General features: G+C 36.3%; 1 protein-coding gene across 1 annotated transcript; it reads left to right on the top strand.

Moving 5' to 3' along the window:
• The first annotated feature begins 3,884 nt into the window (after positions 1-3,884).
• LOC142528301 (uncharacterized) lies at positions 3,885-7,949 on the top strand. The gene is made up of 6 exons (XM_075633345.1): positions 3,885-4,261; positions 4,330-4,690; positions 4,859-5,822; positions 5,957-6,354; positions 6,504-7,250; positions 7,650-7,949. The coding sequence occupies exons 1-6, from the start codon at positions 3,885-3,887 to the stop codon at positions 7,947-7,949; spliced, it is 3,147 nt and encodes a 1,048-aa protein (XP_075489460.1).
• The last annotated feature ends 18,787 nt before the right edge of the window (positions 7,950-26,736 follow it).

The following is a 26,736-nucleotide window of genomic DNA, read 5'->3' on the forward strand; positions in this document are numbered from 1 at the left end:
TTGGCCTCACAATCCCATTTGAAAAATAGACCTTGTATGTGAAATCTCCAATTTACCCCTTTCTTAACACTTGAATGGAAGCTTCCTCCAGCATCTGTATAAGATTTGATGTAGTTTATTTTCTTCTACCCAATAAAAAAATAATGGAAAATTGATTTTCTTATTTGATTTCTATTCAAATTTATTTTTTGTTATTAATATTAATTTATTTGTAGAATAGGTCTCTTGTGAGATGGTCTCATGAATTTTTATCTGTGAGAGGAGTCAACCCTACCGATATTCACAATAAAAAGTAATACTCTTAGCATAAAAAGTAATACTTTTTCATGGATGACCCAAATAAGAGATCCGTTTCGTAAAATACGACATGTGAGACCGTCTCACACAAGTTTTTGCCTTGTTTGTAAGTTCATTTACTGTTCTAAAATTGAAATTTCTTTTAAGAAAATTGTTGTATGTCATTGAATGAATAGTAGATGAAACATGAATTTGGGAACATAGATTTGAAGTTGCGATTGAGTAAAAAGTTTTTTCTTCTTTATAAAAAAAATTTATCCATGTTTTAAGAAATTTATTTAGGACAGGTAATGAAAAGTGGTTGATCAAAATTTTATTTTATGGAAATCTGTGCATTGAACTAATTTATGAATTTTTCTCTTGTAAATGATTTTTATTTTTTCAGTGATTTTCATATTTTGGTTCTACCGTGAAATGGTGATATGGGCCCGACTTGTAGCTAGTGGACTTGATGCACTGGAGCCCGACTTTCATATGGGCCGTGGACGGCTTATTTTTTATTTGTGTCGTTATTTACTTTTATTAAGTTATTAACTTGTGATTGAATATATTTCAAATATATATCCGATGGCCTACATAAAATCTTGGGCATGTATATCTATTCAATTCAAAGATTTTAGCTTTTTCGATGTCGTTTCGGTTTACATTTTTTTCGAAACTTTATGAATCGATACTATAAACTTTGATCTATGATTAGATTTCGATAAAAAAACAGCAAATCAAACCGAAAATCATTTTAGGTTTTCAAAACTAACTTTTATTTGTTTTTAGGTATCTTAAGATTGGATGAAACATTTGTCTCAAAGTATTTGAATAACGAATATTTAATCCAAAAACATATGGCGTATAGGCCCATAAGACAATAGTAGATACGATACAAAGGTATTATTGGCCTACACCATCTTATTATCATTGGTCTATTTTCCACATTTAACAAGGAAGGATTTGGTGGGGTTAAAAAAGGGATCCTCTCCTCCCATCTTTCATTTCACCATGTTACATCAACTCCTCGATTTGTTATAATTGAATTTTAATCTTGTATATTTGTTTTTTTTTTATTGATTTCAGTCGTTTCTCAATCGCGAGTACTGATGTTATGTTATAGTGCATAAATTCACATCATATTGTAAAAAGAACCGACTTTACAACAACAAAAATAATAAAGATGACATATGAACTCTTGAATTTGTGATAAGTGCATTTTGTGCACTTAAATTATCCTTATAATTCAGATAGATTGTTAGTTTTCTTGGGCAGAATTATGCGTCTTTTGTTATTTTTGATGTACTTGCAGGAATATAGGTGAAGCTACTACATGGGCGTAAAAAGAGCGAAAATGGCGCTTAGAAGAAAATGATGAAAATGGCCCTTCACTGAAGACAGCAAGACTCGCGCATATGCGCGAGTCATAGGCGCGCATATTCGGAAGACAAAGCAAAACAGAAAGGTCCGTGCATATGCGCCGGTCTAGGTCGCGCATATGCGCGCAAAAAAGGAAAGCAGATGCATAATCCAGAGAGTCTCGCGCATATGCGCGGAGCTTGGGCGCGCATATGCGCGAGAGAAGAAGCTCATACACAGAAGGTCTCGTGCATATGCGCGAGTTTAGGGCGTGCATATGCGCGAGACGCGAATGCCAAATTCTGTAGTTTTTTTCGTGGGCTTTATAAGGGAGGAATGAAGAAAAATTATAGAGGCAGCCGACATACGTGAGAAAAGGGAGTAAAAGTCAGAGATCACGGAGCACGGAACGCGAAGAACGGAGATAGAAGACGCTGAATTCGGACACGGAGACACGCTTTCATCTCTCCTAAACACGTTTCTAATTTGGTTCTTTAATTTTACGTTTTTAATCATTACAAACAGGTGTTGTATTGATTCAAATTCGAGTATGAACTAATTTTATTTTCTAGAGATTGACGTAGTCGTGGTCGAACCTATGTTATTGACATTTTGAATTTTCAATGAATTAATTAATCGTGTTTATTTGTGATTTCTTGTCGTTAATGCTTTTGAATTACTGGTCATAATTCGATTGATCAAATAATTAAAATCTAACACTCGAGATAGTGGATTGAAATTAAGACGGGGGAAATCACATCGTCAGATGTTTATAACGTGCAAAAGACGTATAACTCTGACGAATCCATAAAGAGGAACCTTGTTTGCATATATTATATGTTACGTGAATAGACATATTAAGATCAGTAATAGATAATACAGTTCTATTTATCACTTCAAAAAGGGAATAGAAAAATTATGAGTTCTTGGTTAGTAAAGATGATGCAATTTAATAATATGTTAGTCAATTTTAAGTTAACAAGGGGAGACCACACGAAATCATATCTCTAGATTGATCTACTCATTGAATTCAACCGTGTGCTAAGAATTACTAGGATTCGTTATTTGTCTTGAATTGACTATAAACTATCTCATTGATTTTTCTAAATAAAGTTGAATTATGTCACTTATGGTACTTGATATACAGTTTTAAATAATTACTCCTCGTGGGATCGATATTTGTACTCAAACCAGTACTAAAACTTACATCGTACACTTGCGATAGTGAAAATATGCAACAAGTTTTTGGCGCTTGTTGCCGGGGAGTAAATTATTTAATTGCATATTAATATCGTTACTAAGTAGTCTTGACTTTAATTTAGACTTTATTTTATTTATTTATTTTGTTAATTGATAATCTTTTCTGTTTTGCAGTGCATGCGAAAATATCAAAATCCCAACTTGCTGAATTTTTATCCAGAAATCGAAAGAACTGCAAGGAGATTAAGGAAAGAAAGAAGGGAGGAAATTAAAGCAATGGTTGAGAACAGAGATAATCAGAATGAACTCCCGAGAGAGGTGCCAATCCGAGAACATTTCCGCCCAATCATCAACGCTCATTATTCTAGAATAGCTCGCGGAACCATTGCTGCTAATAACTTCGAGCTAAATCCCGCACTCATCAATATGGTTCAACAGAACCAGTTTGGAGGAGTAGCCACTGCAGATCCCCATCTTCACCTCAGAACCTTTCTGGAGATCACGGACACGATAAAATTTAACGGTGTTTCTGACGAAATTATTCGATTGCGTCTGTTTCCGTTTTCTCTTAGGGATCAAGCAAGGAGTTTGCTCCAATCACTATCTCTGGGGAGTATTACTACATGGGCAGATTTGGTTACGAAGTTTCTGTCAAAGTATTTTCCTCCTGCCAAATCTGCTAAACTGAAAATAGAGATCACATATTTCAGGCAGAGGGAACTCAAGGTGTTATATGAGGCTTGGGAGCAATACAAAGAATTACTCAGAAAGTGTCCGAATCATGGATATGTAGATTGGATGCAGATTGAGTTATTTTACAATGGTTTAGATGGGCCAACTAGAGGGAATGTTGATGCAGCCGCCGGAGGTACTATGTTCTCCAAAACACATGATGAGGCTTATGAATTGCTTGAACAGATGACCATTAACAGTTACAGTGGTCAAGTGAGAGATCTAGATCAAGGAAACCTGCTGGAGTGTATGTCGTAGACCCGATCACATCACTTACTGCACAGGTCTCGACATTAACCGCATAGATTGCAGCGATGAACAAGGCAGGCCAATCTACGTCTGATGTAGCACTAGTGACTGCCGAAGAAGAGCCTGTTGTGGAGGAAGCTCAGTACATCAACAACAATCGTGGCTATGGAGGATATCGAGGTAACCCTCTCCCTACTACTTATCATCCAGGTTTAAGGAATCAAGAGAAATTTTCGTATGCGAACAACAAGAACGTGTTGAATCCTCCACCGAGGTTCAATACACATAAGGGGGAAGGAAAGCCATCTTTTGAGGATCTAGTCGGGACGTTTGTAGCTGAGTCTAGGAAAAGAATGGCGAGAACTGAGTCTCGTCTTGATAGCATGGAGACACACATAGGAAACATGGGTGCCACGATGAAATCCCTGGAAACACAGATTGGGCAAGTAGCCAATGTTTGAAAGATTAGAATAGAGGACTGTTCCCAAGCAATACAGAGGTAAATCCTAGGGAGCAATGCAAAGCTGTCACATTGAGGAGTGGCAAGGAAATTGGAATTCCAGACCCTACTGAAGAGAATGTAGAGATTCTTGTTGAGGAAGATGATGGGAAGGATGTAAGTATTGAGAAAGAAAAAGTAGAGGAACCCAAGAAAGTGCTTGAACAGCAACCTTTACCAAAGTCGAATCTTCCATATCCACAGAGGTTCAAGAAAAAATGGTTAGATGATCAGTTTGCGAAGTTCCTAGAAATCTTCAAGAAAATACACATTAACATCCCATTTGCCGATGCATTGGAGCAAATGCCCAATTACGCTAAGTTCATCAAGGATGTGATGTTCAAGAAGAGGAAACTTCAAGAGTTTGAGACCGTGAAACTAACCTGAAGAGTGCAGTGCCATACTCCAAAGGAAGCTACCACAAAAACTTAAAGATCCATGGAGTTTTACTATTCCTTGTGTTATTGGTGGTTCTAGAGTAAATAGAGCTTTATGTGATTTAGGTGCCAGTATTAATTTAATGTCTTTTTCTATTTACAGGACCTTGGAGCTTGGCGAGGTGAAGCCTACCACTATTACTTTGCAACAACGGACAAATCACTTACATATCCACGAGGGATAGTAGAGGATGTGCTGGTGAAGGTAGACAAATTCATATTTCCTGCTGATTTTGTCATTTTAGATATGGAGGAAGACCAGGAGACGCCACTTATCTTTGGAAGGCCATTCTTGGCCACCGGAAAAGCCCTGATTGATGTGCACAAGGGCGAGCTCACACTGAGAGAAGGTGGAGATGAAGTGGCGTTCAACATCTACAACACCATCAAAGGACCAAACGAGGTAAGTACTTGTAATAGTATTGATATCATTGATTCATGTGTATCTCAAGTGGGTGCAGGTAAGTTGACGAAAGACTCTTTGGAGAGATGCTTATTTGAATCAGCTTCCATAGTGGATGAAGAGGACTGGGATGTGTGTGAGGAGTTACTTGCTCTCAATGTGCTGCCTAAAGAAAATATTGATGCCCATCATGAAGAGTTACCTGAAGAGGCGAGTAAAGAGGTACCAAAAGCATTTCCTGAATTGAAGGAATTACCGAGTCACTTGTGCTATGCATTCTTGGACGAGAGTTCGTCCTATCCGGTAATTATATCTTCTGCTCTTACTATTGATGAGAAAGATAGGTTGTTGAGAGTGTTGCGAGAGTTTAAATCTACTTTGGGATGGACAAATTCTGATATAAAGGGGATTAGCCCTGCTCTTTGTATGCATAAAATCTTGATGCAGGAATCCTATTCCCCCTATGTTGATCATCAGAGGAGGCTTAATCCAGCCATGAAAGAAGTGGTGAGAGCAGAGGTATTAAAATTGTTAAATGCTGGTGTTATTTATGCTATATCTGATAGTTCTTGGGTTTCACCAGTGCAAGTAGTGCCTAAGAAAGGGGGTATGACTGTGGTGAGAAATGAGAAGAATGAATTAATTTCAACTCGTCCAGTGACTGGTTGGCGAGTGTGCATAGATTACTAGAAATTAAATGATGCAACTAGGAAAGATTACCTCCCCTATCCTTTATTGACCAGATGCTTGATAGAGTAGGTGATTATCATTATTAATGCTTTCTATATGGTTATTCAGGTTACAATCAAATTGTCATAGCACCGGAGGACCAAGAGAAGACTACCTTCACTTGCCCCTACGGTACATTTGCTTTCAGGAGAATGCCATTTGGACTTTGCAATGCACCTGCTACGTTTCAGAGGTGTATAATGGCCATATTTTCTGACATGGTGGAGGAAATCATGGAAGTTTTGATGGATGATATATCTGTACTTGGTTCATCATTTGATCACTGTTTGCAGAATCTGACCCTTGTTTTGCAGAGATGTCAGGCGAAGAATCTAGTTTTGAATTGGGAGAAATGTCACTTCATGGTTCAAGAAGGTATTGTGTTTGGGCACAAGATTTCAACCAAAGGAATGGAGGTGGACAGAGCCAAAGTCGCAGCAATTGAAAATCTCCCACCGCCGAAGAATGTGAAAGCGATCAGAAGTTTCTTGGGACATGCCTGGTTTTATCGTCGCTATATTAAAGATTTCTCTAAAATTACTAGACCTTTATGTAATTTGTTGGAGAAAGAGTCTACATTTAATTTTGACTATGATTGTTTGCAGGCATTTAACAGGATCAAGACGGCGCTGATTTGTGCACCCATCTGATAGTGCCTGATTGGAAAGAGCCCTTTGAGCTCATGTGCGATACTAGCGACTATGCTGTAGGCGCAGTATTGGGACAAAGGCGAGACAAGATGTTCAAGGCTATCTACTATACAAGTCGCACACTTAATGCAGCCCAACAGAATTACACAACCACTGAGAAAGAGATGCTGGCAGTGGTGTTTACATTCGACAAGTTCAGAACATATCTTATTGGCACCAAGGTAACTGTTTTCACTGACCATGCAGCTATTCGTTACTTGTTTGCCAAAAAGGATGCAAAGCCCAGGTTGATACGATGGATACTCCTACTTCAAGAATTTGACTTTGAAGTCAAAGACAAGAAAGGCAGTGAGAATCAGGTGGCAGATCACTTGTCACGCCTAGAGCTGGAAGAAAGAACTGAAAGTGGAGCTATCAATGTGTCGTTCCCAGACGAACAACTCTTCAAGGTACATGTTACACATCCTTGGTTTGCAGATATAGCTAATTTTCTTGCTACAGGTGAATTACCACTATATTTAACTTATCACCAAAAGAAGAAATTTATTCATGATGCCAAGTTTTATCTGTGGGACGATCCCTTCGTGTTCAAGAGATGCGCTGATCAGATAATTAGACGATGTGTAGCAGAGGAAGAAGCAGGTACGATCCTAGAGCAGTGTCATTCCTCACCCTACGGTGGACACTTTGGAGCATCTAGAACAGAAGCTAAGGTATTACAGTCAGGTTTCTATTTGCCTAATCTGTTTAAGGACAGTTATACCTTAGTAAAGTCATGTGATAAATGCCAAAGAGCTGACAATATTTCTAGACGCCACGAGTGACCACTAACAAATATTTTGGAGGTGGAACTTTTTGATGTCTGGGATATTAACTTTATGGGTCCATTCTCATCCTCTTTTGGTCAATCTTATATCTTACTTGCTGTTGACTATGTTTCAAAATGGATGGAAGCAATTGCCACCAGTACTAATGATGCTCGAGTTATTGTTAAGTTTTTTCACAGGAACATCTTTACAAGATTTGTAACGCCTAGAGCCATAATCAGTGATGAAGGTACACATTTCTGTAACAAAATTTTTAACTCACTGTTGGCTAAGTATGATGTGAAGCACAGGGTGACACTGTCATATCACCCACAAGCTAATGGTCAAGCAGAAATATCCAACCGGAAGATCAAGCAGATCTTAGAAAAAATAGTGAAGACAAACCAGAAGGGTTGGGCGATTAAGCTAGATGATGCTTTATGGGCGTACATGACTGCATACAAGACACCTATCGAGATGTCGCCTTATAGTTTGGTCTTTGGGAAAGCTTGCCATCTATCTTTGGAACTGGAGCACATGGCCTTCTGGGCTGTGAAACAGCTGAATTTTGATATAGGGGCAGCTGGCAAGCAACGACTGTTGTAGTTAAATGAGATGGAGGAATTCAGGAACGATGCATACGAGAACGCAAAGATATATAAAGATAAGACCAAGCGATGGCATGACAAATAGATTCTTCGACGAGACTTCGAACCAGGACAACAAGTGCTATTGTTTAATTCTCGACTGAGGTTGTTTCCTGGTAAGTTAAAATCACGATGTTCTGGACCATTCACAGTAGAAACAGTGTATCCACATGGGGCAATTGAGCTGAAATGCAACAACGGTCAGACATTTAAAGTAAATGGTCAAAGGGTCAAGCATTACTTTGGAAGTGAAGTGAGACACATGGACAACATTCCACTTGGAGACCCAAAGTAGAAAGGAGAAAGTCAGGCTGATGACTATAAACCAAGCGCTGTGTGGGAGGCAACCCACAATTATTTTAGCATTCGTTTTGTTTTTATTTTATTTTATTTTAATTCTTTTGTTGTTGATTTTAATTTTCTCTGTTCAAGTATTGATTTGAATATTTTATTTTTGCAGGTATTTATAAAAAAAAAAAACAACTGATGGACAGTGTGCTTCGCGCATATGCGCGATTTATTTTTGCGCACATGCGCGAATCCCAACTCGTAAGGCAGAGGATGCCGCGCATCTGCGCCAGTCAAGTTGCGCATATGCGCGAGAATACTAGGCGCATACACTCGGAAGGCAGAGACCTTCGCACATATGCGCCACTCATAGGGCGCGCATATGCACGATATGACAATATGCGGGACAGTAGCCTTTGCGCATATGCGCCGATTTAGGTCGCGCATATGCGCGCGACTTGATTTAAGGAAAAAAAAGAAGAAACGTGAACCCTTCTCAGAAATACAACATAGCAGCCGCTCTCCTTCAGCAAAACACCAAACTCTCTTCTCCCTCCCCACCGACAGCCACCTCCGTCATTAGAACCGCCGACCGCCACCTCCGACCACAGCCCAAAGCTTCGACCGCACTCCGATTTCTATTCATTCTCTGGTGCAAGTAAGGATTTTTATTCAGATTTTGTTCGAATCTTCCGAGATTGGTTAGAATTGGTGTTCATTCTATATGGGGAATTTGTGAGATTGTGCAGTGGGTGTTTTAAACTAAAGTATTTTGTGACTGATTGTACGTTGCATTGCTTACTGGATTAATTGGTGTGGTGAAATTATAGTTGTTATACCGCAAGTTTGGGGACCGATTATCTGTGACTTTGGTTCTTCGGTTGGTTGAAGTTAGTGTGTGGGTGTTGTCTTTGCCTTATTGTAGTCCATGGCACCGAAAAAGAAATCGAAAAAGAGTGCCTCTTCCTCCTCAAGCTTTGATGCCCACAGATTTTGGAATGAGGAGGCACAACAAGTATATGATAGCTCTATGAAATGGTCCATCATCCCGGAACGGGGATTCAATTTGTCAATTCCATGTGGTGTTATAATAGAGGAACTGGAACGCCGAGGCTGGGTTGAATTTGCACAACACCCGTTGGATTCCGTAATCTCGGTTGTGCGAGAATTCTATGCAAATCTCAGGATTCGTCATGACGAGTCTAAAGTCTTGGTGCGAGGTCAATTGGTGTCATTCGACTCTTGAACGATCAATATGATATATCAGATGCCCAGCCTCGACCATGACGAGTACAATGAATTTCTCGAAGCGGGTGTTGATTACACAGAGGTCATCCGGACCATATGTCAAGCCGGTGCTGCTTGGAAAATGAGATCGAGCGGGCCTATTTCCTTAAAGAAATCCGACATGGGTCCTAACGCAAGTGCTTGGACATCCTTTATAGCCATTAGCCGTAGCCTAACGTTATAAGCTTAAAAGACCTATTAACCAAGTCACATGTACCCAATATACTAGTGGAGAAGAGTTGCCAAAGTTAAGCCTATGGACACTTGAAAAATGCCGTCGATAAACAGGGAGTTTGATTGTGTATACGTGCACATCTCATGATATTAGATTTTGTTTGGTTAATTATGTCCTTTTAATTGACATCTTGTTTAGACAAATGATACCCTATAAATCATGTTGATTTGTGAAGGTAAATTTGTATCTCAATGACTTTGTTAATTACATGTATATCAAGGAGTCCAGAATTTATGAGATAAAAAATTATGAACTTATTTTGGTATATGGGGTGGGTAAACGAGAATAGCAAAACATACACGCACGTGAACTATGAGTAATATAGCATGTGTTTGATTCAATATGATGGGACTACAATCTCTGAGGCTAGTGGCTATCCTGTTATTCCACAACTCTTGTTCGTTCAGTTACATTCTTTAGGATGTGTTAAGTTTAGTCTAGCTAATGTTTTTTTTATTATATTATTTTGCTCGGGACTAGCAAAAGTTCAAGTTTGGGGGGATTTGATAAGTGCATTTTGTGCATTTAAATTATCCTTATAATTCAGATAGATTGTTAGTTTTCTTGGGCAGAATTATGCGTCTTTTGTTATTTTGGATGTATTGCAGGAATATAGGTGAAATTACTACATGGGCGTAAAAAGGAGCGAAAATGGCGCTTAGAAGAAAATGGTGAAAATGGCCATTCTCTAAAGACAGCAAGACCCGCGCATATGCGCGAGTCATAGGCGCGCATATACACGCAAGATTTCCGAAGAGAAAGCAAAACAGAAAGGTCTGCGCATATGCGCCGGTCTAGGTCGCGCATATGCGCGCAAGAAAGGAAAGCAGATGCATAATCCAGAGAGTCTCGCGCATATGTGCGGAGCTTGGGCGCGCATATGTGCGAGAGAAGAAGCTCATACACAGAAGGTCTCGCGCATATGCGCAAGTTTAGGGTGCGCATATGTGCGCGACGCGAATGCCAAATTCTGTAGGTTTCTTCGTGGGCTTTATAAGGGAGGAATGAAGAAAAATTATAGAGGCAGTCGTCATACGTGAGAAAAGGGAGTAAAAGTCAGAGAGCACGAAACGCGAAGAACAGAGATAGAAGACGCTGAATCCGGACATGGAGACACGCTTTCATCTCTCCTAAACACGTTTCTAATTTGGTTCTTTACTTTTACGTTTTTAATGATTACAAACAGGTGTTGTATTGATTCAAACTCAAGTATGAACTAATTTTATTTTCTAGAGATTGACGTAGTCTTGGTTGAACATATGTTATTGACGTTTTGAATTTTCATTGAATTAATTCATTGTGTTTATTTGTGATTTCTTGTCATTAATGCTTTTGAATTACTGGCTATAATTGGATTGATTAAATAATTAAGATTTAACACTCGAGAGAGGGGATTGAAATTAGGACAGGGGAAATCACATCGTCAGATATTTATAACGTGCAAAAGACGGTATAACTCTGACGAATCCATAAGAGAACCTTGTTTGCATTTATTACGTGTTACGTGATTTTGAATAGACGTATTAAAATCGGTAATAGGTAATACAGTTCTATTTATCACTTGAAAAAGGGAATAGGAAAATTGCGAGTTCTTGGTTAGTAAACATGATGCAATTTAATAATATGATAGTCAATTTTAATTTAGCATAGGGGAGACCAGACGAAATCATATCTCTAGATTGATCTACTCATTGGACTTCAACTGCGTGCTAAGAATTCCCTGATTCTTTATTTTCTTTGAATTGATCATAAACTATCTTATTGATTTTTCTAAATAAAGTTGAACTATGTCAATTATGGTACTTAATATACAGTTTTAAATAAGTACTTCTCAGTGGGATAGATATATGTACTCAAACCAGTACTAAAACTTGACACCGTACACTTGCGGTAGTGAAAATACGCAACAATTTGACAACATGAATGACAAGATTTACAATTTTTCATCAATCGTATCATCCAGTTATATACATATATTTATTATTTTACTCCAAAATATGACATATGATGTATCTCGGTATACTTTGTTACTTTATGAATGTTTAAGATTCAATAATTAAGATCGATTATAATATATACATATATATATATATATATATATATATATTTTGTTTCAGATGGATGGAATAAGTATCTGAATATCATCGTAATTATTTTAAAAAATTATGTAATTATTTTAAAAAACATATTTTTTTAAAATAAAACATTCTTTCATTAATAGGGATGAACTGCCTACGTTCTGCGAACAATTAATTTGACGAATTTGGTGTAATACCCATTCCCTGACACTAGTAATGAGATGAGATTTTTTTATATAAAATAATTTAAAAATAAAAAATTAATTTAAAAATAATTTTAATTTTTTTTTGCACAAATACTTTAATCCGTGCTTACGAAGCACGGATTAAAAGTCCACGTGAGCATTATCCATGTTTCGTTAGCACGGATGCTCTACGTGTTCAAGAATCAGTGCTTACGAAGCACGAATGCTCCACGTGGGCAAGCATCCGTGCTTATAAAGCACGGATGTTCCAGGCCACGTGGAGATAATCCCTTCACCCGCACTGTATCGCATATTATCTCTTTCTCTTTGACTCTCTTCTCCTTCTTCCTCCTTCCTTACTCTTTCGCGCTTTATTTTTTTTATCTGGCGTTCGAAAATTCTCCTTTCCTCCCTGGATCTTGAGCTCATTTCTTATCTTATAATGAAGTTTAGAATATCGACAACTTATTTCATAATGACAGACAATCGAGGTCCAAAAGATCCCAATGTCCTCTATTTACAAGCGACACATATGTCATCTACAGTCTCTTCTGTAACCATTGATGATATTGTCAAAGTGAAGAGGTCAGACAATTTGATTTGGAAGTTATACATTGATAATTACATACACAATCGTGTACTTGCATACTTGAATCATATGATTTTTTATGGAGTTTTAGAATGTGGCTTACAAGTTTTGATAAAATTTGATTACTGCTCTTATTGAACATTGACGACATGGGACACACACGTTTCATTTTACATGTGGTGAAGCAACTATCACGTTACAAGATGTTTCAATCATTTGGGGTCTAACAATTGATGGTGAAGCAATCACTGGAATAGATGCGTCACATAAAGTTGAGGAATGTCAACACATATGTTTGGATTTGTTGTGATTTGTGCCACCATCAAAACATTTGAAAGGTGGTCATTTGTCTATGAAATGATGATAGTGCAGAAGTAGATGTTGTGAAATATACCCGTTGTGTAGCGTTAATGATTATTGGAGGGATATTGTTCCCTAAATATCAAATAGGGTCTGCTAGACTCATATTTTTGCAACTGCTACGGCATATTGATAATGTAAAGTCTTATTGTTGGGGTAGTGCAGTTTTAGCATTTCTATACCGTGAGTTGTGTAACGCAACACATATAGAGAAGACTACAATGGATGGACCTTTATATATCCTGCAAATATAAATAGTGTAAAGTGATTATTTAACACAATTTTTTGTTACTTTTGTTTAACTATTTTTATTATTATAAGCAGATATGGGCATGAAGCAGGATTAAATGTGTTAACCTCGACCAAGATGGGTTAACATTAGTTGTACCTCCCATTGATCCAGATGCTATTATTTCAGTTTCTCCATATGGTGCACGGTAATATTTCAAATTTATTGTGATAATATCATGTATATCTCTTATAATTTTTTATATGTAATTGTATTTGTTAAATTGTAGGTGAAAAATTGGATTTAGTTACACACATTCGCCCACACATGCTGTAAGAATTATAAGGGATTCTCTAGATCGTATGAATCAAAATGAGGTATTATTGAATGTTTAGTATTTAATTATGATTAAATGAATATTAAAGTTTTTTATGATTAAATGAATGTTAAATTATAACATTTATATGTTTTACAGTTTAATTGGATCGTTAACCAGAAGAATGACTTAGATGTAAAGAAGATTATTGATTCATACGATAACAAAATATGGCAATGTGTTTGTCCCCTTATTTGCTTTGACATCGTGGAGATGCATCGTCCTAATCAGGTGATTCGACAATTCAGAAGACGACAATCAATTCCAGGGTTTGCCCTCAACAACGATGATCTGCATAATATCACGAGAAAATGTTATCGAAACACAAATTGGAGACAGTATCATAAAAATTCAATTGAGTTGTGGAATAGTTGGTTGAGATATGTTGCTAAAGGGGTACGACATAGGAGATCGATGCAAACTGACAAAGAATAATTTCAATAGTATAATCAAATAACTGTACGCACCATATCACCTACAGTTAATGTCGTTGGTTTTCAACCATATCCGTATAATAATTTTGCCGGGCAATTTAATGTCCTACAAAATTTCAGTACGCTTTCTCTTTTTTCGCATCAACAATCATTCGGGTGGGGAAGTGATATGGTTAGGCAACCAAGTGGGTTTGGCACTACTGTTCCGTCAACTGAGTTGAATAATGCAGGACCCTCTACTACTCAAACTTGTTTTGATTCGGGGATTGGTGACTTACATTCGTTTGATCACCAGGATTATCGGACTCCATCTTGGTCAAACATACAAACTTTCGCAAATCTGCTTAATGTTGTTCTCGGTAGCTTGTTCATGATATGCGATCACAGAGGAATGTTATTTCACCTATCACTTTTCCAGGTTACCCAAATGAGTGAAATCCTGAAGATGTTGGATTGCGTAGAGGGACGAGAATACGCGATCCACCCGCTTGTGGAACCGGGAGTCATTTGTATCATTGTAATTTTGATGATGATTCTTCTAATTGATTGGAACTATATCATTTGTATTGTTGTACCATTTGCATTGTTGCATCGTATAAATTATATTATTTCTACAAGTTGTTTTAATTGATTGAGATATAGTACAATATGTTTTGTCAGACAACAAACAATTTATTGCCAATAAATTGCCGTCGAATAAAAACAAAGAAACACAAGTAAACCAAATCGGAGTTCAATCATATAAACAACCACGTCAAATCATCTTATCCGCAAAACAACGTCATGTTTGAATATGCATGAAGATTTACACATCGTAACACAAGAAATTAAAGAAATGAAACATAAGATGACAAATCAGAGGTGGCGTCTCTGTCCCTAGATTCATCGTTCTTCGTCTTCGTGCTCGATCTTCGCACTCTTGATCTTCGGCTCGTGCATGTATCTTGTTCACATTCCAGACTAGATTCTACTTGCAAGGAATAACTAATCATGCAATGCATCAAAAGTAATAAAACAAGAAAATCATAGTATTGCGTACCTCATACAGCGAGCATCAGGACTCGTTGTCCTCGCATGACATATCAACCTCCTCATCCTCGTCATAATATTCATCATCATCCTCGATGGGTCGGTGTGAAAATGCCGGCGGGGTTGGAAATGGCTAGTCGGAGATACTAGTCACAGGGAACCGCTGCGTAAGCACACGATTAAAATCATGCACGTAATCCATGTGCTCGCATGTCATCCGCCACTGTCTCCTCATAATGCGGTCTTGTTCATCGAGACACTGGTGTGCAGTCTGTCCCCTCTCTGCACGTGCCTTTCGTGCGTGTGGTTCTTGTGGGGCCAGCTGTGGTTGTGCTCCACTCCCTGAAGCCTGGCCCGAACCACTCTCAATCTGCCTCCGTCTTTTATCCCTCGGGAGCTTCCCAACAAGTAAGATATCGTCTTTTTTGTGCAAGATTGGCTCACTATCATCCCTTGTAACCTCAGCTAGGCGACAGAGCTCTGTGATGGTCGAAGAATGGGGCATGCTAACTGTGGATGTGCCCCGTGCAGCCTGCAATATTGAATTCATGATCACCCGACCTGCATCCACTGTCTTCCCGGTGATGATGCAATAGACCAATGTTGCTTTTGTTTTTGTCACATCAGAAACATGCCCAGATGGCATCAACCGCAAGGCGACAAAATGATATATGTTATATGCTTCCCTAATCATGGATGTCGCAGGAAATGTGACCGAAGCTCGCTGATTATTGAGCTTCCAAACCGTGCCCGGCTCACAAAATGTGTTCATTATCGTCTAATAGGGATAGGCATGTCTCATAAATCTCGTGTACTCATCGGTGTCATAGTCAGGCATCGAGTACAACGAGTTAATAGTCCTATTGTCGAAAAGAACCATCTGCCCTCTGAGTTTGACGTGATAGTCCTCATGCCTAACCTTTAAGTTAACGTAGAATTCCCACACAAGTGACATCACAGCATCTGCCAGTGGCTTCACAAACTCAGTCCAATGCAAATACTGAGCCAGAACTAATGTCTCACAAGCCAGGATACTATGATCCATCCCTATTTCCCACTACATGTTTTTCTCTTGTAATTTTGTATAATTTTTTGCGGAAACTGCATCCCAAAACCGTCGTCTATAAAAACCAGCATCAGACGACTCACCATCTCCAAACTGAACTTGCTTATTTTTCTTTCTAGGAGACATGTTTCAACTCAAATAATAGTCCTCACTCGCTAGTACTTGTCCCCAACAAGAACGAATCAAACAATGACAATATCAACAATATAGTGCCTACAACATGAACACAAACAATCAAACAGTAGTTCCCCTATTACATACAATGTGCCAATCCAACAATTATCAACAACACCCTCATTGAAGCAATATATCGAACAATTTATATGCACAAACTCTAGAACTTTATTAATTCAAAATTGAACATGGAATTCAAGATTCATAACACCAAGAACATTTACCTTTTGATGGGACCGAAATTGTAGCGCACTTCGTCCGGGATCGACTTGTGGAAGTGGATGGATTTTTTGTGGTGGAGAAGGAGGGAGGTGATGATTTTTTGTGTAGGGTGAATGAGGTTTGTTGAGGTTTTTTTTATAGTCACGCATGAGCGCCGCGACATTGAGTAAGTAGCACCGCGGTGCTTGCTTCTCGGGAGACTAGCGCCGCATCGCTTATTGTGTAGCGCCGCATCGCTAGTCTTGTGCAAAGCTGGCACTGCAGTGCTTAACATGTAGCGTTGCGGCGCTAGCCTTGCACAAAGCTGGCGCTTAGGCGTTGACTCAGCCGAATTTTGTCCATGTTTTTCGATAAAAAAACTTTAAAAAAATGCTTCATCTTCACAAAAATTATAAATATTTAGTACAAACATTTGTGTTGCCTCTCAAAAGCACAAATTTTTTTTACATTGTTGTACTCGAAATTTATTTTTTCGTGTTGCTCATGGTGATTTAGGTACACCTTGCTGTTGTTGTTTTTCTCTAACTACCGGTTTGTCCATCTCATTTGTCAATCGAGTTGTTCTGTCTCTCCCAACTCTTCTTCTTTCACGTCTAACCGGATTGTGGTGCAACTCGAACGCTGGAGGATCCCAATATTGCTCATCTGCAAGAAGTTGAAATCTACTCTCGTATGTTGCTAAGTACTCAGATATATTATACCATGGCTGCACAAGTGTCGAGGGATCTAACGAGTTCCACTTAGCAGTTCAAATATCATGGGAACATGGGATGGCAAAAATCGTCCATTTACCACACGAACAATCACTCGTTGATAACTGGACCATCTGCATATGTTGGCCACGACTTGGTCTTCCTGTAGTAGCAATCGAAGCAGTTTGCTCACGTATATCATATTTGGCAACACGGTGTTCACTAGATTTTCTCGCCCATTTCTCATACTTCCGACATGCATAATCTGACCACAGCTGATTTTCATGAACCATACGACCACCTCTTGTCACGCGTTCAATTAAATATTATACACACATCAGAAGTGTCAAGTGTACTATCGCAGATATAGGAAGTCTACGATCACTACTATTTAAACACTCCGACATATTGGTTGTCATCAACCCACGACGCCAACCACCGTCATGAGCCAAACTCCAATTTTCTTTCGCAATTCCGGCCAAATATCTTTGCGCCAAAATGTTTTTTTGCTTGATGCCTCCATTGTTGCTTCAAACTTACAAATTTGATTTTTTGTGCCTGCCTCTCATCATAAATCTTTCAAATGCACGTCTTTGAATTTAGCATTAAAATTTGAACACACATGTCTCAAACAAAAACGATGCACACCATAAAGAGGTTGAAAATAGTGTAGATCTTCAGTTTCTTGTACAATTCCCCTACGCCTATCAGAAATTAGGCACACACCATTTTCACCACAAACTACATGTCGTCCTAGATTCTCCAAGAACCATTTCCAAGAATATGATGTTTCTTCATCCACAATAGCAAATGCTAGCGGTAGAACCTGATTGTTCGCATCCAGAGTGACAACGATTAACATTTAGTGCTTGTATTTGGTATACAAGTGTGTACCATCGACACTAATTATTTTTCGACAATGCCGAAACCCATCAATACACATCCTGAATGCCCAGAAAACATAGTTTAGTGTCTTAATCATTTCGGTGTTGGATTTGAGATGCTTCCACTCCACAGCTGTTCTCGGAATATATTTGGACAAAGCACACATATATTTTGGAAGTAATTGAACGGAGCTCTCCCATGTACCATAAGCAATTTCCATAGCATGTTTCAAACTTCGCCATGCCTTCGTATACGAGATTTGATATCCATATTTATCTTTCACATTTTCAATGATATACTTAATCTCGTACAAAGGATCACAACGAACAACTCCCAATAGCATATGTGCCACCATATCACTGTTCAAGTTCTTATGATCTATACCAACAGAGGCAGATATACATGTGTGAGGCCCGTCATATTTTGTTATTTTCCAATTTGGCCTTCAAAGAAGCGCGTAGTCCCCATCTAAAATGACCGTAGAAGAATGATTTCTGCAACATAAAACGGAATAATCCTTCACAGATGCAATAAGATCATTCTTATCTTTAAATAACATATTAACGCATAATTCACCTCTCTCCGGATTATAATAGCTTTTTTGCATTCCAAAAGGTACACCGAGCTCTTCCCCAAAAAATCTATTGAAAAATGATGGCATTTCAGATGTGATAGAAAGAAATGGTACGGTTTGCCTCTGTAAAGTCTCACGAGGTGATTGCCGAGATGATGTCCCCTCATCAAGATTTGAAAATGTATGTACTTCTTCATCATCATTCACTTCTTCTTTTTCAGACTCGCTATATGACATATCGGGTTCAGTAACACTCCTAAAAATATCATCATTAGTGGCAAGATCCGGACAACGAGCATTCGTATCTAATGTTGTATTAGGTCAATATGGAGCATGATTTTGTTCCAACGAGACATTGATATATTGATCCCAAGACCCACTTACATTATCGAAATTTATATTACTGAGTCCTTCAGTAACCTGTGGAACATAAGATTCTAGATCGTGGAAACCACCATATATAGAAGTTTCGGGTTGGTTATTAAACCCTGAATCGGATGCATGTGGAACGTAGGATTCAGGATCATCAGATCCAACATGATGCTCAATTGAATTTGCTTCCACGTATAAATACAATATATGTATATTGTCACATTGCATTATAAACTGTAAATCATCATCATCACCGAGATTGACTTGAATTTCATGCCAAGATGATCTCTCAATGAATGAATATTTGGTTGACAACTTCAGAGAAAAATTCATTTGACGATTCCTAACATTTTATGCACAACTTCAACCAACTCCAACAAATTAATATATCGTAATACTCGCAACGGTCTAACAAATGAAATACTATATTCAATCAATCCATTATCAATAACTACATGACCACCAAAATATAAGAGTACATCGATATTAGACATTTTACCGAGGAAATTTGAGAGAAAATTTAAGCAGAATGCTCGAACAAGATATCTCTCACAATATTGAAAAATTTATGCAGAATGCAGGAGAAATTACAACTGATTGAAATATCATCGAAGTTCACAATATATATATATATTATAATATGCGTCTATAATTTGTAAAACTTTCATTGATTGATCCGACATATTTCATAAATCACATGAAATATTTGCAAAAGCTTCAATTATTTCTGAAAAGATTGCAAAAAGATAATGTAATTGCATTGAATCTATAAGGAATCTAGCAAATTATTGAAAGCAAAAAAACAAAATCATTGAGTATTCGTGCTTACGAAGCACATATATGGTGAGGTGGCGGATGAGGTGGAGCGTCCGTGCTTCGTAAGCATCGACGCTAGTGTTGAGGTGGAGCATCCGTGCTTACGAAGCACGTGTTAAAGTATTTTTGCAAAAGTTAATTTTTTTGAATTATTTATGAAATAAATTTATATTTTTAAATTATTTTAAAAAAACCCGTAATGAGATTTGAATTGATCAACAAGGGAGTAAATCATTTTCATAGACCCATGCCCCACATATTACCACCAATCAGACAACGACACGTTACGGATGGCAAATCAGCTGCAATGCCGCCGTGTGTGTGTGTGTGTGGGGGGGACAACGACACGTTACGGATGGCAAATCAGCTGCAATGCCGCCGTGTGTGTGTGTGTGTGTGTGTGTGGGGGGGGGGGGGGGGGGGGGCGTGCCCTTCCTTTGAATCATACGTGGGGCCCACTACCAACTTAGCACATAGCTTTCTTTTTTCATTTCCGGAAATACCCCTTAGGCCCTATAGTATGCTTTCAATAGGGGGAAAAAACCTATAATAATTGTGTTAATTATTTGGGAAAAGATTTTAAATAGTCTCGAATTTCAGATAACAAATATAATTTATTTCTTCTTCTCGGTTATCTCACTTGTTCCTTATTATTATTATTATTATACTAATATTAATCCACATTCACGTGGATTCACTTGAAATTCCATTAAGCTTTGCCATTGTATTGACACATGGACATTATATTTTGCTAGTTACCGTTTTACCCTTAAATTTAATTCAAATATTTTTCAAATTATTTACAGAATTGCCATCAAATTTTAATGTAATATTTTTCAGTTTATTTACCAATTTTCCATGAATTTACACAATTGCCATCAAAATTTATTTGATTATTTTTTTTATTCACAACATTTAAATTTAAACATAATGATTATATTATGAGTTGATTTGCGAATCATAATTTACATCCTTTACGTTAGTTATATCACGGTTATCACGGTGTCTCACATTTTATATGTTCGTCATGCTTCCGTAAAATAAAGTAAATATTTTACATCTTTGACCGGAATTCCGTCGGGTCATACCCATCGAGTTTTATAGATTGATCCTCACAGTCTAACCACATAGTTGTAACGGATGGTTCCTGACGTAGATCCATTCAACATCACTTAGCACAACTCTGTATCATATTCTACCTCAATGTGTATAATATATATGCTCAATTTGAAAATAATACATGAGAGGGGCCGAATGACTTAATAATTTTTTTCAAACATATAAAATAGTATTGCACACTAACTTTCTGTAGAAGAGGTGAAACTTATTTAGCTAATTCTCGAAGATGGAATTAAAACATACATAAACTGAAATACAAATTTTATTTTGAAAGAAATGAAGATGTCGAATAATGCATTCATCTTTCTTCCACCTTTATACATATATAGAAAGAAGCCTTGGTGGATCTAAAATACCGATTTCAGACTTGAAATTTTTATTCAGATTATTGCTAGTTGTGGCTGACAATATCTTAAGGTAGGTAGTCCCGTCAAACCACTAGTTAGTGGTTCGTCCTTTTTTAGTGGTTGAGTAGTCAATATTCTACCATTGGAGTGCTTAGATCGCATGTATTTTTTTACCTTTGTCGGGGAATATTTTAATTTTTATATGGTCTCCGAAGAAAGCGTTACTTGTATGGACCTTCACTATTTGGACTGGTCTCTGATGTAAGTTTTCGATTAGATCTTGATCGAAAATCTTTCCCGAATTCTATCTCTTTCTAGTTCGAGCATCTGGACAGATTTCTTCTTACCATCTTCCCACATGAGCCATATTGCAGAATTTTCGACAAGTTTCTTGACTCCCCGGTAGCTTGCTATTCCATGGAAGATTTCTTTTCTTTTCAAATATATATTTTTTAAAACTTGTAGTTTTTCCTATCATATTATTTAACATAAAAGATCTATTTATAAAATTTTAATCAAACTTAAATGAAAACTTGACTTTGTCCATCTCTGTAACACAGACCCATAATCCTCATGATCGAACTTCCTGCTCTCAGTCGGTCCAAGCCAAGGGTAAGACAAACAGTGCAATGGAGATGTCATCTTCAGTTAGTGATAAAACAAGAAGTGTTCCATTTTTTGGAGGATCTTTGATGAACTTTTGAATGTTCATGTCTAGTCTCCTTAGCTTGATGAAGTAAAATTCTTTGTGTGACCCTTTTATGCTGGTTCTACTGCTGCACTTAAAAAAATAAAGCTACAAAATACCTTTCTTGTACAAATAATTATTGTTTGCCCATATTTCATGAATATCTTCTTGAATCCACCTAGGTAGAGCTAAAATTTCTGGGAGCTCGATGATATAGTATAAACCAAGGCAAGATCCCTAATCATACTATATCTTGACCTCCTTAGAATAGAAATTTGATTTCATCAATATCCTATATCCTTTGATATTTCCCTGTTATATCAACTCGGATTGTGGCTAGGTTGATATCAACTTTTTTTTTAAAATTTCTCTAAAATATGTTGATATATACCTGAAACAGAGAAACTATAGTCTCGTTAGTACTAATTTTGATTTTCCCTTGTCGGTTTGAGGTATAAGGTTGATCTCTCCATCTTCAATCCTCGAGGTGAATGGTTGACTTGAAGGCTCCAGACAGGGATTCAGAGCTTCAATTTTTACTTGGGCTAACTCATACAAAGATTATCATGACTTAGTACTTGTGCTAAGTGTACTTGAATCTCCTACTCCACCTGCAAGGCCATGTACTTGAAAATTTTCATTTTGAGAAGCCATTGATTTTTTAATAGCTTGGAGTGTAGTCTTATGTAAAACATATCATAACTAAGCACAAGCATGTGTAATTCGGTTAGAGACAATGCTCTTATCAACTAGGTGTAGACTACCCGTAACTTCTGCATTTAGGGCAAACTTATTAAACTTGTTTTGAAGCATTTAAAGATGTTCCCTCAAATGATTCTATATTTTTGTGATGACATCGATATCAGCGTTGTTCATATCTTTTTAAGAAATTTGCAAGAATATTTTCATGAGATTTAATAATAACAATATCAAAAATATAATTTTGACATAAAGCATGTCATCTAAATAATCTAGTCTTCTCGGTTTAGATTCAATTATATTTTTTAAGGTAGCTTTTACATATATATTATCAATCTTTAAGGTAAATTATTTTGCAAATAAAAATAATGGTCATTTTTCAAAAGTCATTTTTACTCTATAAAATTAATTTTTATTGATATGCCATTGAAAGGCTTCTGCCTATGAGAATAGACCATGCAATACATGCATGGTTGTTCTCCATCTGATGTGAGCTTTGTAAGGACTGTTGTCTACCAATGATCACTAACATCTTTACATAATATCATATCATCTACATCTCAAGGAATATTCATTTTTGGAAGAACTTTGGAAAACTCTTTTAGTTGGCTAAATTCCTTAGTATTTTCTTTTGTCTATATAAATTTTGCACCTTTTTTTAATAATGGAAAACATTTTTCTGTATTTTTCTAGGTTCTTAACTAACATTTCAACAAATTTAACAACTCCTAAGAAATTTTGAAGTAGTTTATTTTTTTCTTTTAGTTCATCTGAAAAATTATGCACATTTTCCACTATGTGTTTTTGCATAGTTATTCATGACTCATCGATTTCTACTATAAGAAATTCAATATACCTTTTAGCTATGCATGTTTTCTTTTCAGATATGTCTATGACTTATTTTTTACGAACTTAAAATCTCTGAGTTTTTTATATGTTCATCCATATTTTTAGATGCTATTAAAATATTATCTATATAGGCAAACATAAAATTATGATAATATTTAAAGAAATTATCCATTTTTATTTGAGATATATGTGGTGCTTTAGCCAATCTCAATGGTAATACTTCTCAAATATAACAACCTTGTGGTGTGAGGAAAATTGTGAATTTCTTGTTTATTTCTTCATCCGAATCTGATAAAATTCAGACTTACAATCAAATTGTGAGAACATTTTTGTGTTCAGTGAACAACTAATTAAATAATCTCTACTAAATATAAAATATCTATCAAACTCCATAATTTATTAATTTATTGATAATTAATTACTAACTTGCGAGAGCCTGTCGACGGCTGCCCGAAAAATTTTCGGCAACGGGTAGGGTAGAGACATGGCTGCCTAAGATGATCTCGTGCAATCCCTGGCCTATGTGCTCAATCATTTTGAGGTCGGTGTGATTTTATGATTTTTCAAAATTATGGATCAAAATTGATATTTTATGAAAATTTAATAAATTTGTTCTTGAAAATAATGTTAATAAAATCATGGTTTTATTATAAAATAAAAAATTTAAAATAAGATTTTTATATTATTTATTGTAAAAGTGTTTAAAAAAATTTAATTATGACAAATTGGGTAATTAAATAAAGGCATTTATTTAATTTTTAGTTTAATTTTTAATTATGGTGGTTATTGACATATTTGTAAAATACATGATATGATAATATTTGATATTCTGTTTTTATATAATATATGATATTATGTAATAAAAGGATGATCAAGCGCTATGACCAACTTACTAGGTGTATGTTTGGATATTATATATTATTGTGTTTTAATTATTTAAAGTAACTCTGGTTTATAGCTCATTCTCATCTCTTAAATTTTTATTTCAATGTGCCATTGAAATTTAATGTAAATATCAGATTTAATGGGAGATCAAGATTTCAAGATGGTAGACCCAGATGCTCAAGATTAAGATCAAAGACATGTATAATATTGTAATATAATGTAATATTGCATTTGCATCTCTCTATTTATCTATGTTTTGAAATTGGATCTGTGCATAGATCTCACAGATCAAATAGCTCTTGATTATCGATCATACTTTATTATTGATAATGCATGTGATTTATTATAAAAATCAGTATGTGTGTTATTATTAATATAATAACAACAGTTGTATGAATCCGATAAACATACAAACAAACATGACAGGAGATTTTAAAATTAATGATGAAAAAAATTTCAAAAATTAAAATATCTCATTTTGGATAAGATTTAAAATTTACATCAAGACCATAAAAAGAAAATTAATCATAAATTAAATTTTTTCTTGCCTTCTATCAACAGTGATTGTATGATGAATGTTGTCCGCAGTCAGTGTTTGACTCATATTATTGGGGTGGTCTGGACGTCGAAAACTATAACTTCCACTGAAATACTTGATGTTAACTATGTGTAACTCTCATAAATTCGTCTTACAAAAAGAAAAAAATGATGGGTTGGGCTTGACACATAAAGAAAAAACGTATCATATTATTGGGCTCTTACCAAACATGATGCAACATACGTGAGGGTTGCAAAGTGTTGTAACAAGGCTCTACCTTTTGGAAATTATAATTTGCTGATATAATTCGAAATCAAAATTTAGCAATTGGGTTTTGTGTACGCACTAAGAAAATAGGATTTCATGTTTTCATGGGGGTGAAAAAGTCCAAAAAAGTGAGAGATGATTCATAAAAACAAAGTAACATATTTTTTTTATGTTTTAGAAAATATTTTAAAATTGTTGGTAATATTTATTTTGTTTTCATTTCAATACATTTACGATGTCGTCGCGAAATCCTCTATCTGTTATCTGTTGTCGTCATTTTTTTGGGGATTTGCACTTGAGACTGCGGTAATGTTGTTGAACTAAGTTCATACAAACACAATAAATAAAATACTATATGATATATGGATGAGAAAGCTTCTCAAATATTCTTTCCTGAAAATATGAAGATGTTCTGCTTATGTGAAGTAGGCAGTGGGGGATAAATTGGATAGTAGAGCCAATTGTGTTACTTTGTGATATATCTAAAGAAATTCTATTGAATATTATTTCTATGATGCCAAAGAAACAAAGTGTTTGTTTCAGGAAATGCTACCTTATTGGAGAAAGAATTTATAGTAGATATAAAAATTGAGGTCATAGAACTCGAGGAGATACGAGAAACAACCATTCTTAAAATAAAAGAACTCACACCCCAACAGTCAATTGGAGAGATATCAGCTCTTAGGAGATCCGAAAATATCTCTAGGTCACCTAAGAGGATGATCATGCTTTTTGAATAAGGCAAATATGAGCCCAATCTTGTATGTAATCCAAGAAACTTCAAAGAAGCATTATTAGATGTTGATTCATCCAAATGTCTTGAAATCGTGCAGTCCGAGATGGACTTCATGTATTCGAACCAATTATTGTCCTTAGTAGATCCGCTTGAGAGAATTGTTCTCATATGAAGCAAATGGATTTATAAAAAGAATCTTGGAAAAGATACGAAGATAATGACTTTCAAGGCTAGATTGGTAGCAAAAAAATATATACTCAAAGAAAATCTATTAACTATGAAAAAACATTTTCTCTAGTCGTGATGTACAAGTCCATGAGGATACTGGTAGCCATACCAGCAAGATATGATTATGAAATATGGCAGATGTATATGAAGACGACATTCCTTAATGGTGACATTAAGGAAGAGATTTACATGTCTGAACCTAAAACATTCACAACAGTGAAAAGTGAGTATAAAGTATGCAAATTACAGAGATCTATCTGTGGATTCAAACTAGGAATCAAGGAGTTAGAACCTCAGATTTGACAACATTATCAAAGAGTTTGACTTTGTTAAGAATCCTGTAAAACTTTGTGTTTACAAGGAGGTTAGTGTGAGTGTAGTGACATTCCTAGTACTTCATGTTGATGACATACTACTAATTGGAAATGATATAAGGATGTCGCAATTAACTAAATAATGGTTAGCTAGTAAATTCTCAATGAACGATATGGGGGAAACC

This window comes from Primulina tabacum, chromosome 16 (genome assembly GCF_025594145.1).
Source record: "Primulina tabacum isolate GXHZ01 chromosome 16, ASM2559414v2, whole genome shotgun sequence".
Taxonomy (NCBI): Eukaryota; Viridiplantae; Streptophyta; class Magnoliopsida; order Lamiales; family Gesneriaceae; genus Primulina; species Primulina tabacum.